The sequence below is a fragment of the Acanthisitta chloris genome, unplaced genomic scaffold (genome assembly GCF_000695815.1).
Source record: "Acanthisitta chloris isolate BGI_N310 unplaced genomic scaffold, ASM69581v1 scaffold25536, whole genome shotgun sequence".
Classification (NCBI taxonomy): domain Eukaryota; kingdom Metazoa; phylum Chordata; class Aves; order Passeriformes; family Acanthisittidae; genus Acanthisitta; species Acanthisitta chloris.
The window spans coordinates 35,050-50,531 of record NW_008679095.1 but is presented as its reverse complement, the minus strand read 5'-3'; the positions used below and the strand labels follow the sequence as shown (position 1 = coordinate 50,531).

Below are 15,482 nucleotides of genomic sequence, written 5' to 3'. Positions count from 1 at the left end.
TTTTGTAAGCCTTCAGCTTGTGGCCACCCTCCATCCACCTGTCTCTGTTGCAGCTTTGAGGTCTGTTTAGCTTGTACTGGCCTAGAAACTCTTCCCACATCGATTCATGCTGCTCTTTGTGCCTTGCCTAGTTCTCCTCTTTCTGAGTCATTCCTGACATCTGGACTTTCTGGTCCTGATAGAGAAGGTCAACGTTTTCCTAAATGGGTCTGAGGAGATATTCCAGAGGAGCAGCTCATTTAGTCAGTCGCTTGAGTTAGATATGTTACATTTGTCAGCATAGAATTTCATTTGCCATTTTTGTCACCCTGTCACTCAGCACTGTATCTGCTTGTTTAGAAAAAATGGAAATATATTTCACTTATACCAGAAAATAAATGTGTTATAGACAGAATTTTAAACAAGCGTCTTTGGGAAATTTGCATGACAGGTTAAAATGGGAGCTACGTTACAGCCTCACCTACTGTAAGTGCTATCAGCACTTGCAACATGCAAAATGTGATACAAAACCAACCTGTCACAGAGTACCAAAAGGTTCCCCAGGGCAGTGGCCACAGCACCAAGCCTGACAGAGTCCAAGAAGTGTTTGGACAACGCTCTCATGCACATGGTGTGATTCTCAGGGATGTCCTGTGTAGGGACAAGACTTGGCTTCAATGATCCTTGGGGGTCCCTTCTAACTCTGAATATTCTGTGGTTTTGTTTGAGAAGGGCTTTGCTCTGTTGTTTCTTTATGCCAAAGCTTAAGGATGTTAGTTCCCCAAGTTAGCACACTCCCTTGACATACAGGTCATGGGAGAGTGATGGTTGGAGTACTGAGGACAGGATCCTCCCCAGCTACAGGCAACTATCCCCACTGTTTCATGAGAAATTTCCTGGCCTATTTCAGCCAAAAGTAAAATGGTTGAAAGCAATTTCAGTTGATTTGTTTTGTGTTATAATCAGGTCCTACATCTTAGGTGAGGAACTGAGAACTTCTTGCATCATTCTGAAGTTTGGAGAATCACATTTAATGGGACTCAGATGGACATGCACCTGGCAGGCTTTCTCACACCGTACTCTTCACACACAGGTTCAAAGAAGATGAAGCACATCTCTGCCTCCTCCACTTTCCACAAGGGTTGTTTCCCTGCCCCTGAAGCATTCCAGAAAGGGAGCTTTCAAAGCTTCTCCTTGCCTGCTGTGAGGGGACCCTCCTCCTCTTCCCATCTGTTTAAACCACTTCTGAGGGGGAGCAAGAACTCAGATGATATAAATAAAAGGAAATAATGTAATTAATGCCAGTCAGAATGGTTTTGTGGAAAATAGTTCTTACCAAATAAATGTGATGACAAATTTCGAATGTTTGGTAAATGGAGGCAGCTGTACTAGATGTCACATGAGGAGTTTGACTACAGGCACTGATTAAAACAGCAGTGCTGTGGAATATCAGTGTAGCACACTTAACTGGATTAAGATCTTTGTTGACTGACATCTCAGATTTGTTAAAGAGATTCACTGTCAAATTAAAATATTTTGAATGGAGATCTGCAGTGTTTGGTAAATGCCCTAGAGTCCTCCACTATCCGTAATCGGTCTCAAAAATATGTGTTGAAAAGTATGCAGCTGACACTGTAGGCAAAAGGGCAACAAATGCAGAGAGCATGGCTTGACTTGGGGCACAGTGTGTGGGTCTGTGCTTCTGAAGCAACGAGCACGACCCACTGCCCACGTGGGGACACGTGCCTGCTGTCACCCTGGCAGGGAAGGCTCGTGTTACCCTGAAATATGTAGGCAGAGGAGCAGCAAGAAGCAATGAAGTGTTTGCAGGGGCTGTGGAGTCATGTCAGTGGTTCTGGCACCCTGCAGCCAGGCAGCAAGTCTAGTCTAGGAGAGCTAGTCCAAATTCCTGCCTGGCAATGAAGGGAGACAGGAACCCCAAGGGCTGGGTTAACTCATCCCGCTAAGCTGGATGCTGAAGATGAGCCCTTCCCTGGGGTGCCTGTCTCTCCCCACAAAGGGGAGATGCTCTGAAAAGACAATCAAGATAACTTGTTCAGATGAAATGCCTGCAGCTCAGATGACAGAAGCTCTATGAGATAAATTTCATCTCTGTTGTCCATCATTAGACAGTGAAGCTAAAAGTTTTGAGAGGAAGCAAGAGCAAGCTGCCAGGATGATTTGAAAACTATCCCATGGGCTCAGTTCAAGGCAGAGGCAAGCTAGCTCTGTCCATGTTCAGAAACAAATCAGTGTTTGTGTGAATGAAGCACAACTTTGGGACAAGTCTGTAAGTACAACTTTTCTTCAACTCCTCTGCTGCACTTTGTATTAGAGAGACAGAGGAGAAGCTCTGGAAGCAAAGTGACTGGTGAAGGAACTGGAGCTGAGGGGAACAGGAGGACCTTTGCCTCTGGGGTCAGTATTGCTGCTGCTTCAGGGCCTAAATGTTTGATGTGCTGACCCAGTTCATCTTCAGTCTGTAACACACAAGTTCTGGGGGACCAAGCAATGAACACAGGCTTTGTGGCAAACATTTTGGCTCACCAGGAAGGGCTTGAGTATGTCTGTTTTAGGATCACAGAGCTGAAAAATAAATTCTATTTTCTTGACACCTTTTCCCTCAACTTCCCTTTTCTCAATTCTTTTGATGTTCCTGGGTTTATTTTTTAGCTCTGTATGATCCAGTGTACTTGGCATTGTCAGGAGAAAGCTATTCAAATTTTATTCAAATAGAAATGAGTAGCTCAAAGATAAGTATTTCCTAAAGGCATCTTCATTCCTCCTTCTGTAAGTTGTTGAGATCTTTTTATCTCTGTTAATATTGCCTGGAGCTCCTGTCAGAACAAGACCAGGACATACAAGGTAATTATGTCAAGGTGTCCAGCGTGATACAGACAGGGACTGAGTGGCTGGAATGCAAACAAGCCCATAGACATGGGCCTTGGTATGCCAGATCTGTTTGCCCACATGTAATGGACTCAATTTGGGGCAGCTCTAGGCAACAGCCCTGGCTGCACCACCTCCTTGGCAGCCTCTGTGTAGACATTTCTTGGAGAAGTGATGCACCAATCCTCCCGCTCTCTCTCTTTGTGACAAGTGGAGGAACCTGCCCCAGCACCTTCCCCAGTGCCTTCCCTTAGCACCTGCCACAGCTGGACCAGAGCAGGAGGCTGGGGAGCCTCTGGGGAGCACTGCATGGGCAGTGGGGAAAGTGGCTGTGGGTGCATGGAACACCAGGGAATAGCAGAACTGCTGTCGATTTTCAGTTTCAAAATATCCACGTTACTACTGCCTTTGGGTTGCAAACTGCTGTCTGCAAACTTAAATGTTGTTATAAACAAAGAAAAAAAGCCAACTTCTCTTTGTTTTTCCCCTGCCAGCTGTGGGAGCTAGAGCTGCTGTGGGGTGCTTTTTTGCATTCTCTGTCTTCTAATGTTTCTCTTCTACACACTGGTTTGGGGCTCTTCAAGAATATGTACTAAGTTGTCCTTGTTATTACAAAGCCAGCACGTAAATGTTGTTTCATGTGGAAATTAATAGTTGTTTTGCAAACCTTGCTTTAATTGCAAAGATCAAAACCTGTGGTGAGCTGAGCCAAGGATGCCAATGCTTGGCAATGGTGAGCATTCCCTCTAGTACATGTTCCTCTGGAAGCTAAGCAGCTCTCACAATACAGCCAGCTGATTGTGCCACACTAACATGTTTTCCAGAAAATCTTTAATCTGCTGGTGTGTTTTATCCTTCCTGGGATAGGGGGTAAGAGTCCTGACCCTTTTCCCCCATAGCAGTGTGCCCTGGAAGCCAATGCTGCAGTGTGTTGTGCCCCAGCTGGGGCAGCTCTGCTTGCTGCAGTGGCATGCAGCACCATGAACACTCTTGTGTCATGGAGCTACCTTTAGTGCCTGCTCTGGGGAAGGGGCTGTTTGACTGGGTGTGTTGGGTATTTCTGTACCAGGCTAGCAATTGGAATGGATACCATGGAAAGTATAAGGTACAGACTGGGGGCTAACAAACATGAGCCCTGTGCTCAGTGCCCAGGTTTACCCACCCTGCCCACCCTTGGGCACAGCTGGAAGCAAGGGAGGGCACCGGGCAGAGCCTGTTTGCCTGCACGCGTGGAGGTGTGTCGAGTGCTGCTAAATTAACTGAGACAAGCACAGATCAAATATTTTTTGCTCTTTATTTCATGCTTTATTCCATATGGGTCATTCCTGCCTACAAACATGGCGTTTGATGTCAGTTAAACAAATCCTGGCCTGTATTTCATGTGTATTTTATTTACCAGTGTGCATGAGAACTGGCTGGTAGTGGCTTGCCTGTGCCTGTTTGGCCAGGCTGGTGATTGCTCAGTTGTGACTTTCTAAATGTGTATCTACATGTATGGCTGTTGCTGAATAGGGAAAATTTAAGATATTCATATTAATTAATGGATTAAAATACCAGCTGAGATTCTCTAGTCACCCCATGGCTTGCAATGATTCTGAGCAGAGCCATGTGGCTCTGTCTCCTTGTGAGCTGAGTGTATCAGTCCTACATGCTGTTAATACTAGGTCAGGCTTTGTCTCTCGTCTTCTCATCAAGATACCAAGATGTGAAAACTTGGTACTGTGAGATACTAATGACTTTGCATCGTTAGTGCTCTGCTTGTGTGATCATCAAAATGCTAAAGTCCACTTAGTCTCTCTCTGTCGTGGCCATGGCGTGTGTGCCAGTCACCACATCATACTCAGAGCACTGATTCAGAGTGGCAGATTCAAGCACAAGAGAAAGGTATTTTTTCTCAGAAAGAGCCATGTTCTTTATGTGCTGGTCACAGTTTGTGTGTTGAAAAGCCTGCTGAGTGCCACTCTTCCCAAAGGTTCATTAGCTGATGCCCTTTTCCTGGGCAGCAGCCATCCCTTACCCACAGGGGTGGAATGGTGGCAGCTTCTGTGTGACTCCCAGCACTCTGTGTGAGATCATCTTCATAGGAGTGGCCAGATGCTTGGCTCCAGCCACTGCATCCCCTTGGTACTGCTCTCCCCTTCCTGCAGCAGGGAGGAGCTGGGCTCAGCTCGTGCTCTGCACAGCCACTAGTCCCTGACGTGGGACTCTAAAGCAAATAGATGGGCTGTGCACAGGCTGATTGCTCACAACAGCAGCAGAACTGAGAGTAGCCAACACCCACTGTTATCCACAACCCAGCTGCTGTTCTGGAGCTGAAGTCTGATAGCTGAGTTGTGAAAAATACACACTTTTACATCCACTCTCTTCCCTACTCTAGTCATCACTGCTTAATGTTAAAAAGCTAAAACCTCTAGAGAGGCTGCGCTCAGTCTCCTCATATCACTGATAAATGTATTCACAGAATCATAGAATAACCTGAATTGGAAGGGACCCACAAGGATCATCAAGTCCAACTCCTGGCCCCACACAGGACATCCCAAGGGTGTGCCTGAGTGTTGTCCAAATGCCCCTTGAGCTCTGTCAGGCTTAGGGCCATGACCACTGCCCTGAGGAGCCTGTTCCAGTGCCTGACCACCCTCTGGGGGAAGAGCCTTTTCCTATTATCCAATCTAAACCTCCCCCGACACAGCTTCATGCTGTTTCCCCAGCTCGTGTCTCTGGTCAGCAGAGAGAAGAGACTGGTGCTGCCTCTCTGCAGCCCCTGCTGATAGAAGGGATACTCGACCCTGTCCTCACCATCATCAAGCTCTTGACAGTCAGAACACTCCCTGACATACAGGGCTCCCCCAGCACCTCTGCCTCGGTGCCTGTTCCTTCTGAGAGGTTTATGGCCATACCCTGCAGCACTCAGTTGTGAGAGTCATCCTACCACATTTCTGTGATGGCAGCTGTAGCCTAGTTTTCCTGCTACACGACAGCTTCCAGCTCCTCCTGTTTGTTGCCCATCCTGTGTGCATTGGTGTAGATGCCCTTCAGTTGGGCTGATCCTGCCACCTTTCTGAGGAGAGAAACTCTAATTTTTACATGACTACTCTCAGGCACTTCTGTGATTTTTAACACATCAGTAACACTTGTGTCTGTGCTGCCACATGGATCTCCGTCCCCTAGCTCCATGGAGATATGCATAGTATGATTTCCCTGCATCCCATCTAGCTCGAGAAGCTGTGTGCATTAATTGTCAAGCCCAAATATGCTTTCCCTCCATAGCTCATGCAGACAATTACCTACCATTTGCCTGGGCCTAGCTGTCCCTGCTGTGTGGTGCATCATCACTGTCTCCTGATATCTGGATTTCTGAGGCTAATGATACTACTTCTCTACTTGCCTTTGGATTGAAGCCCTTGACACAGGGCTTGGACCAGTGAGACAGCATTTCAGACCTGAGGGTTACCTTCCTGCCATGCCCCTGGCTGTGTGGCAGCAGCACAGCCCTCACACTCCCTGCTGGCTCTCACCCCTGGGAAGGGCAGGAACCTGCAGTGAGGACACAGCTGACCCTGTCTGTGCAGCTAAGCAGGGGCAGTGAGGGGAGCACAAATTCACTAGCTGTGTAGGTAAGTGAGAACCTCTCGCTCTCTCCTTCCCCATCATCCATTATTTTTGTCAGGATGGAAACACTGCATTAAGCTGTTTCTGGTTCAGTGAAGGGGCATTTGCTGTCCATAGACAGACTGCATTTGAATTCTCCTTCAAATGCCTCGTTAACTCTCTTCTGATTTACTCAGTGCATGATTATCCTGACGTTCTTTTACAACATGCATTTTCTGCTCTGTGGGGAGGGAGAACCGATAACCCTGAGCAGCAGATAGCTCTGGGTGACTGAGTGACTGCAGGTGTGTGGATGGCACAGGCATCACGTGCTGTGGTGATGCTGCTACAGTGCTGTGAGCTGTACCAGGGACACTGACTTTGTATAGCTTTTCTCTTTCTCCCTTGTGCCTCATAGACTGTCTTTCTGTTGTCTTCTCATAATTCATCATTGCACCATTTTCCTGGAGAAAAACAGGGCTTTACTGCCACTCCACAATGGCAAAGTCCTCTTTAGCAGGACTCCAGTATGCACTGTGCTTTCTCAGGGAAATCTGTGGTGTTCACACCTCCAATGTCTGATTACTCTTTCTGCAAAAAATCTCTTCCTAAGATCCAACCTAACCCTCCCCTGGCAGAGCTTGAGCCTGTGCCCTCCTGTCCTGCTGCGGTTGCCTGGGAGAGGGGACGAACCCCCACCTGACTCCAACCTCCTGTCAGGGAGTTGCAGAGGGTGATGAGGTCTCCCCTGAGCCTCCTCTGCTCCAGGCTGAACACCCCCAGCTCCCTCAGCCTCTGCTCATGGCTCTTGCCTGGAGCGCTGTCACGTGGGTTTGGTTTGGGTTGGGTTGGGTTTATTTTTGTTGGGGGTCCTGTTTTTCCTAGAGTAGGGCCTCTATCAGACATGTAGTAAGTAACTGTTGTTCCTCAGTATAATGACTTAAACTCTCCAGGAGACTAATTTCAAGCAGCTGAAGTGCTATGTTTAACCACCTTAAGGACTTAAGGTTCTATCCATCCTGGAGTAGCTCTGAGGCCTCAGAATGCTTTCTGCTCTGAAATAAGTCTTTAAATATTGGTGGTCATGGTTTTATTTCAAGGCTTTCCAAGGCAGGGCTGTACTGGCAGCACCAGAGCAGCCTCCACCAACAAGACACCACTGAACCTTCTTTGCTGACGACGGCAAAGTCACCAGTAAGAAATTCCAGATCAATCGAATTAATGGTTTTTATAGCAGCAAATGTATTATGTCCAAGTGATTCTGAATAAATGCTGTTGAGAGCAGGGTCAGACAAAGCAACTGACAGACTAGCACCAACTCCTTTTCACACTGCTCATGGGGAGTACACAGATACTAACACTTGAGTGGCTCAGCAGAAGTGGTGCCAGAGGGACTGACAGTTTGGCTTGCTCTGTCCACAGCTCATCAGCGACGGCAGTGTGGTGTATGCAGAAGCCCTCTGGGACCATGTCACGATGGATGACCAGGAGCTGGGGTTCAAGGCTGGTGATGTCATTGAAGTAATGGATGCTACCAACAAGGAGTGGTGGTGGGGGAGGATTCTGGACAGTGAAGGCTGGTTTCCAGCCAGCTTCGTTCGGGTAAGAGCTTGATGGGTTTTTGTGCCTCTCCATTAGCACCAAGTGGTTTTTTTCTCCAGGTTTAATGTTCTTTTGTGACTTCTCAGCACTTTCACTGCTAGAGGTAGCTGGTTCAACATGTCTTGTTACTATTCCTCTACATGTGGCTATGGTACATTGTGCCCTCACAGCTGAGCTGCCACCAGCATGGAGAGCTCCATCTACATGAGTAAATCAGGGCAAGGGTGGTTCAGCTCCAGCCTGGAGCAAAGCTGAGCTGTGCCAGTTGGGGAGCTGCCCTATGTGGTGGTTTGCAGCCTGGGCTCCTGCTTACCCATATATATATTGGCTACTTTGTGCCCAAGCTCCCTTCCAGGAGCAAGCAACACTCTCCTAGAGGAATCCTCTGCAGCTGGCAGAGGTCTTCAGTGTCCACTTCAGTGTGGATAAGCATGGCACCAAATTTAGCTTCCTTCATCTGGTGCTGGGTCCAGTGCAATGTCATGTCCCAAAGTATGCAACCACCTGACTCCCATGTGCACCTTCTCTTAGCCAGGCTGCCAGGCTACCATACAGCACTGTGTTCCAGGCACTTAAAAATGGAAGAGAAAACCACAAAAATGTCATGGAGGTCATGTGGGACAACTGATGTGGAGCACAGTGAGACACTCAATGCTTTTGGGCCAAGGCTCTCCCTGGTGCCAGCTACAAAGCCCACGCAGAAATCGCTGTGTAGCCCAGCCCAGCAGTCCCACCACACACTGCAGAGGTTGGCTTAATTTCCAGTAGAGCATTCTGCAACACATCTGAACTCTCTGGGGGAGGAAGGTGGATGGTAAAGCAGGAGTGTGGTAACTGCTGTGCCCCCTTTTCCTGCTGTGAGGAGAAAGGCTTTTTTCCCTTCCACCTGGCTGTGACTGTTGGTGTGGATGCCTGGCTGCTCTCAGCACCTGGGGCAGGCTCCTCTGTACTGCAAAGGCAGAGATTCTCAGCCCTTTAGCTCTTTATCCAGGTCACTTCAGATCACAACTGACCCAAAACCAGGTGAGGCATGAAAGGAGGTGATCTGGTGTCTGTAGCAAAAGTCCTAGAAGTGGAGCAGATAGTGCAATAAAAGTTTTGAAATGCTTTGTTATAGGTTGCAGGAGGTGGTCTCAGCTGGATCACTGTTGCAAACAATGAAATCTTTTGCAAGTAAGATTACCAGGACCAAACTCTAAGCACCGGTGGGACAAAACTGCTTTTTTTTTCCAATCAGAGCACAGACTTTTTTTCTTTCATGTCACTGATAAGTTGAATCGTTGTCCTGGCTAGCAAAAACCTGTCATAATACCTTAAGGGAAAGCAGGCTAATGCTAGCCATTTAGGAAGGAGAGTAGCAAAGTCTTCTAGCAATTGCAACACTTACTCAAGCATCAGAGGGCAGATTTGCTAATTACAGCTGGGTCTCAGCTCCTTGCTGGGATGGCTGGTCTGCCTGGGGGCTTGGCTCAGCCTTCAGGTCTCTCAGTTACAGACCAAGGTCTGAATTTAAGACTTGCCAGTGTTGTTCTACTCACAGTGAAGGAAAACCCAGACTGCACATCTTGAGGGCTTCAGCAGCTGTAATGAAGTCTGTGCCTATGTTGACACTGCACTGCTTTTTATGTGTAGATGTATTTGTATGAAGGGCAACGTAATTGTGCCTAGAAGAAACTACATTAAAAGTTTAAAGCAGTTCTGGGTCATTGTACTAAAAACACCAATAGTTCTGTGTGTTTCCACTTCAGTACCTTTCACTTCTCTGTGCATTCACTTGAGCCGTGTACAAGTGATTCCCGGGGGCACTGAGAGCTGCAATGCTGCTGCACAAAAGGAAGCTCAGAAGTGACATGCAGCAGCACCTCAGGTCCTCTGTGGCTGTCCAAACAGGCTGTGGGACAGTGTGGTTACAGGGCTGGTATTTTCCTCTGCTCGTGCTGTGCTGCCATCTGATGGGCAATGCACAGGGACTCAGCCCTGGACTCTGCTGCCTCTTTCCCACATTATGTGCACAGTGGCAGCTGCAGCTGCTTTTATATTAACAATGAATAATCCTGGGGAAGCAGGTACCGAGAGGCCACGTGTTATTGATAGTATGAGAACGATAAAGCTGGATAAAAAAGCAACTATTTGCTGGTTTGTCCACTCAAGTACCTAAGCAGATCTCAATCAATAAACCATTTTTGGCCTGCTTTTATATGTACTTTTGCTGGAAGACTCCATGTCATTCCTGTGACTTCTGTCCACAAGAGATGCATGCTGGAAACCACCCATGTCACACAGCAGTAGCAGCTGCCACGTGGCTTGAAAGTATCCTCCCCAAACTGACTATATGGCCTTAGCTTCCCCAAGGGGAAAATGTGTTTACAGGCAATACACACATGGCAGCCCTCTTCACTCCCTGTCAGGGCTCAATGCAGTCACCTGCCCTAAAGTTCCTTTGGAGGAGCTGTATTTAGCAATACAAACAGTGAACTCTCTGTGTCTGGCACAGCTGCGAGTGAACCAGGATGAACCCATGGAAGATTATCCCTTGAAGGTGGAGGGGGACAAAGAGGACGACTCCAGCGGTGGCACTCGCCGCTTTGGGATGGGGCAGACCACCAAGGACCAAATGAGGACCAATGTCATCAATGAGATCATAAGCACAGAGAGAGACTACATCAAGCATCTGAAGGACATTTGTGAGGTAATGGAATAAGAACTGTAAGAACTTGTCTGAGGGATAATGGAATATGTCCCATTCTTGCCCAGAAAGTGACCAAAGCAGGTAACTTTTCTGAAAATGAGACTGCATTTCCCTCAGAGCCTGCTCTGCTGAATGGCATTCCATGCTCAGGAAACAGAAGACAATTCATTGCAGTAATATCCCAAATGCCTCTGTATTTGGAGCACTCGCTTGGGCTCTGATTAAATGGAATTAATTGACTTTCCAAAGCCAGAGAAAAGTAAATGTCTAGCATTGCTGTCCTCTCTAATATATGTTCGGCAGTAACGTAATCAGCAGCTCCAGCCTTCAGGCAAGTCATGTTCAGATCAGAACAACTGGGGAATGCTCAGCCAGTTGGATTCTTCACTTGCAAATATGCTGAACATTGTGACACCTCTCCTATAAGAGACTCGAGGTCCTGTACCCTGGGGTGAGCGAAGGTAATTGGTGAGAGTTTTGCAGGAACATAGCTCTTCACTGAAATGGCACAAAAGCATAGTGGCTTCATTTGGGAGCAAAGCAGCAAATGGCAAAGCAGCACACACAAACAAGCCTTTCCTCCTGCACTGTCCCCCCTTGTCCTTGGTGCACTCCTCCTCCCTTGAGTCAACCAGGCATTTCCTAATGTAAGCAGCCAAACCAGATCCACAACTGGACTTAATTGGCCTGAATCTATCAGTGGGTCAGTGCTGGGGTCAGAACACATAAAAGTCTTTAACAGGAGCAAAAGCAATTCTCTGACCCCTTCAGGTGTGGATTACACTGTGGCTCAGGACAGTGATGTGTGTGTGGCTTGGTTTCTACCATGTTTTGGGTACGTAAGAGGAAATAGCCAAAACATGGGTGCACCTGTGCAGGCAGAGGGTCCAGGAACCTGGTGTACACCTACCTGGCTGCAGTCCCTGGGGCTTTCTGTTGGTAACTGGAGGCCACAGAGCAGGTGCCCAGGAAACTTTCCAATTTGGTTTCCTCCTAGGGTTACATTAAGCAGTGCCGCAAAAGAGCCGACATGTTCACAGAAGAACAGCTGAAGACAATCTTTGGGAATATTGAGGACATCTACAGGTGCCAGAAGAAATTTGTTAAGGCACTAGAGAAGAAATTTAACAAAGACCACCCACACCTGAGTGAGGTTGGCTCATGCTTCCTGGAATATGTAAGTAAATGTGACTTCATGGGAAAGGGGTAGCTGAGCATGGATTAAGCCAGAGCATTCAAGAATTGATCTGACAGAATTGAAGCTTTCTTTAACCAGACTCACCCAAGCAAACTAAATGCCCCCCCACCCCCTGGCCCATTCGGCCCATTCAGCCCCTCCCCACCTCCCAGCAGAACGTCCGTGGCCATGGAAAGGTCATTTTCAAAGCACCTCATCTTCTGAACTCCCTGCCTAGACACGGCACTTCAGGCAAAAATGTAGAAAGATTCCAAAATCTCAAGCTGGGCCTGCGTTTACAGCACTAGTATTTTGAGGTCAGTGCAGGATCAGCAGCAGCTGATCCGGTCATTAAAAGCATTGAGCTGAGCACAGGATACGTGGGAATGTCTGTGTGTCAGATCAGCTGCATGTGCTGGAACCTGGAACACACCCTGCCCATCCCCAGCCTCATCTCTGGCTCGGGTCTGGGGAGGATGCAAAGCACCACAGAGCCCCAGGAGATACAGGAGAAGGACCTACAGAGGGAAAACCCACGGTAGTCTGAGCCAGGCCATCACCCCAGGAAACATGGATGGTAAATCTCTCCATTTCCCTTGCAGCAAACAGAGTTCCAGATCTACTCTGAGTACTGCAACAACCACCCCAACGCCTGCACGGAGCTGTCGCGCCTCACCAAGGTCAACAAGTACGTGTACTTCTTCGAGGCCTGTCGGCTGCTGCAGAAGATGATTGACATCTCCCTGGATGGGTTTCTGCTGACCCCCGGGCAGAAAATCTGCAAATACCCACTGCAACTGGCCGAACTGCTCAAGTACACCAATCCCCAGCACAGGTAGGTCAGCACGGAGGGAGGGAAGAAGCCAGGCTGGTCTCATGGATCAACAAGTACGTGTACTTCTTCGAGGCCTGTCGGCTGCTGCAGAAGATGATTGACATCTCCCTGGATGGGTTTCTGCTGACCCCCGGGCAGAAAATCTGCAAATACCCACTGCAACTGGCCGAACTGCTCAAGTACACCAATCCCCAGCACAGGTAGGTCAGCACGGAGGGAGGGAAGAAGCCAGGCTGGTCTCATGGAAATGGATTTGGGCACTGGATCCCCAGGGCAGGGCACCAAGCCTGACAAAACTCAGGAATCCTGCTGACCCCCGTGCAGAAAATCTGCAAATACCCACTGCAACTGGCCGAACTGCTCAAGTACACCAATCCCCAGCACAGGTAGGTCAGCACGGAGGGAGGGAAGAAGCCAGGCTGGTCTCATGGAAATGGATTTGGGCACTGGAACAGCTCCCCAGGGCACCAAGCCTGACAAAACTCAGGAAGCATTTGGACAATGATGTGATTGTCAGGGATGGCCTGTGCATGGTGAAGGGTTGGATTCGATGATACTTGTGGGTTCCTTCCAGCTCTGAAGATTCTGTGATTTTGTGGCTAGTGCAGAATCCTGTATGGAGGGCAGTTGCCAACAGCAGCTAACACAAAAATTATTCTGGGTTACCTTGTAGAAACCAGGAAAAAAAGTATTTTTCTGTCAAATACATCATTTTCCGTTGCAGTAGCACTGGCCTTTCCTGTTCCAGATCTGGAATTATGATGTCCACCTATAATGGTACTTTTCAAATAGAAAATTGGCTCACATACATACTTTGGAGTTATACATGGTGGTGGTGGTGGAAACTTTCCCTCCAAAAGCACTGGCTGACTACACTCAAAAATGTCCATGTGGCTGCAGCACAGCTGTCAGGGCTAAATGGTAGTCATGAAATTTGCCTAGTACTTCACCAGTGGGAAGCTGTGGGCTGCAGCAGTCAAGCCATACATACTCAGTGCCTCGTCGGCACGAGCTCCAAAGCCTCCAGAGCCATTGCTCAGCTTCAGGCTCAAATAACGGTCACTTAATCAAGCATCTGAAATAATCAGCTACAGAATTAGAACTTGGAAAACGTTTGTATTAAAGTGTTGATATTAGTCCACTGTGGCTTGGCTTGACTTCACCTTCCTAACTGCAGCACTGCTATTTCTCAGAATGGTTTTAGGCATGTCTTGTTAACTCTCTAAGCATGTTCTGCAGCTGACCTCGGAGCAGAAAGCTCCTTAATGCAGTGCACAGATGTTTTGAAAGTTGCCTTAGAGCCAAGTTGTGCAGCTCAGCTCCTTCCCAGCCACTCTGAGCTCAACAGAAGTAGCTGATGGCAGCAGATGGTGTGTGGGGGAGGGTGGTTCAGCTTCTCTTCTCCCCTTCCAGGTAAGCAGTTGGCTCCCATTTGAAATGAAGCCAGTTACTGCTGCCCTGCCTCACCCCTGCAACACAGATCAGTCCCTCAGTGGGAACAGAAGCATTAGGAATATGTTGTATTATGTTGTCAAAAGACAATGAGGCTTGGAAAGCCCTGGAGGTTCTTCCATCAGCTTGTACTTACACCTCTGTTGGCTGAATTTGATTGCTTTGTCCCTTTCCTTCCCCAAAATGGGCCTGGATTTCTTACAAGGCCATAATCTGTGCCTTAAAACCAGCATGTGGCTGAAAAGCTGTTCCCAGAAACAGGCCCCTCTGATTTCCTGTGGCTGACAGCTGGGCTAGGCTGCAGGTGTTTTCAGCCCCCAGCTCCAGGCCGTGCCAGGCTGCCCTGCTCTGCCATGCAGTGACAATGCACACGTGCTGCTTTGCCATGCCTGATGCCTCTGCCCATCCGTAGGGATTTTAAAGATGTCGAAGCTGCCCTGAACGCAATGAAGAACGTGGCTCGGCTCATCAACGAGAGAAAGCGGCGGCTGGAGAACATCGACAAAATTGCTCAGTGGCAAAGTTCCATAGAGGACTGGGAGGTGAGAGACTGACCTTACCCAGGAATCCACTGTTCCAGGCTGCTGCTCTTCTGCACTTCCAACAGCACCTGCCTACAGTGAGATCCTAACATCTAGCCCTACCTCAGCTCTCTGCCCTCTTTATGTTTTCTTTTTGGTTGGTGTTTATTTAATTTAAACAGATGTGATCTTTTAGTACAACTGAACAGGTCTAGCACATGACCTAGCCAGACCAGCTGCCTTTGGATATCACCTGTGAATTTTGCTTCCCCATTTTTTCTTTGCAGAATGAAATTAGCATGTAGGTTAGTAAAATTCTACTATTTTTCTCTTGCCCCTCATTTTATCTTAAGTGATTTCAGACTCTCAAGATGAGCAGATTTGTCCCTTAATGCTTACTAAGCCATGTTACTGTTGCAGAAGGCAAGCTCTGATACAGTGACAGAGGGAGCCAAGGGTCTCTGTAGACCATTAAAAAAATTGCTAATAAAAGAACAAAATATTAGTTTTTAAATCCTAGACTCAATAAAACCACACTGTTACCCTGCCCAAGGATGTCAGGCTATATGCTCAGCCCTCTGCTTATGTGCCTCCTCTGTGTCAGGCATGGAGCAGCTGCCCTGAGCAAACTCCCTGGAAAAGGAGATTTTCTTTCATTTAACATGCTATTGTTATCTCAAATTCAGCGACCATTCCCTGGGTGCCGAGGGCACAGTGACAAGGACTGTCCTCCAACACAGAGACTCCCTC

At 47.9% G+C, this 15,482-nt stretch overlaps 1 protein-coding gene across 1 annotated transcript in view; it reads left to right on the top strand.

Annotated features, from left to right (window-relative positions):
* Positions 1–2,426: 2,426 nt before the first annotated feature.
* ARHGEF4 (Rho guanine nucleotide exchange factor (GEF) 4) overlaps positions 2,427–15,482 on the top strand; it is a 16,538-nt gene continuing 3,482 nt past the window's right edge. Inside the window, exons 1-6 of the mRNA XM_009077175.1 lie at positions 2,427–2,435; positions 7,879–8,058; positions 10,553–10,747; positions 11,745–11,924; positions 12,527–12,759; positions 14,624–14,753. Coding sequence (XP_009075423.1) covers positions 2,427–2,435; positions 7,879–8,058; positions 10,553–10,747; positions 11,745–11,924; positions 12,527–12,759; positions 14,624–14,753 — 927 coding nt within the window. The remainder of the gene's footprint in view (positions 2,436–7,878; positions 8,059–10,552; positions 10,748–11,744; positions 11,925–12,526; positions 12,760–14,623; positions 14,754–15,482) is intronic.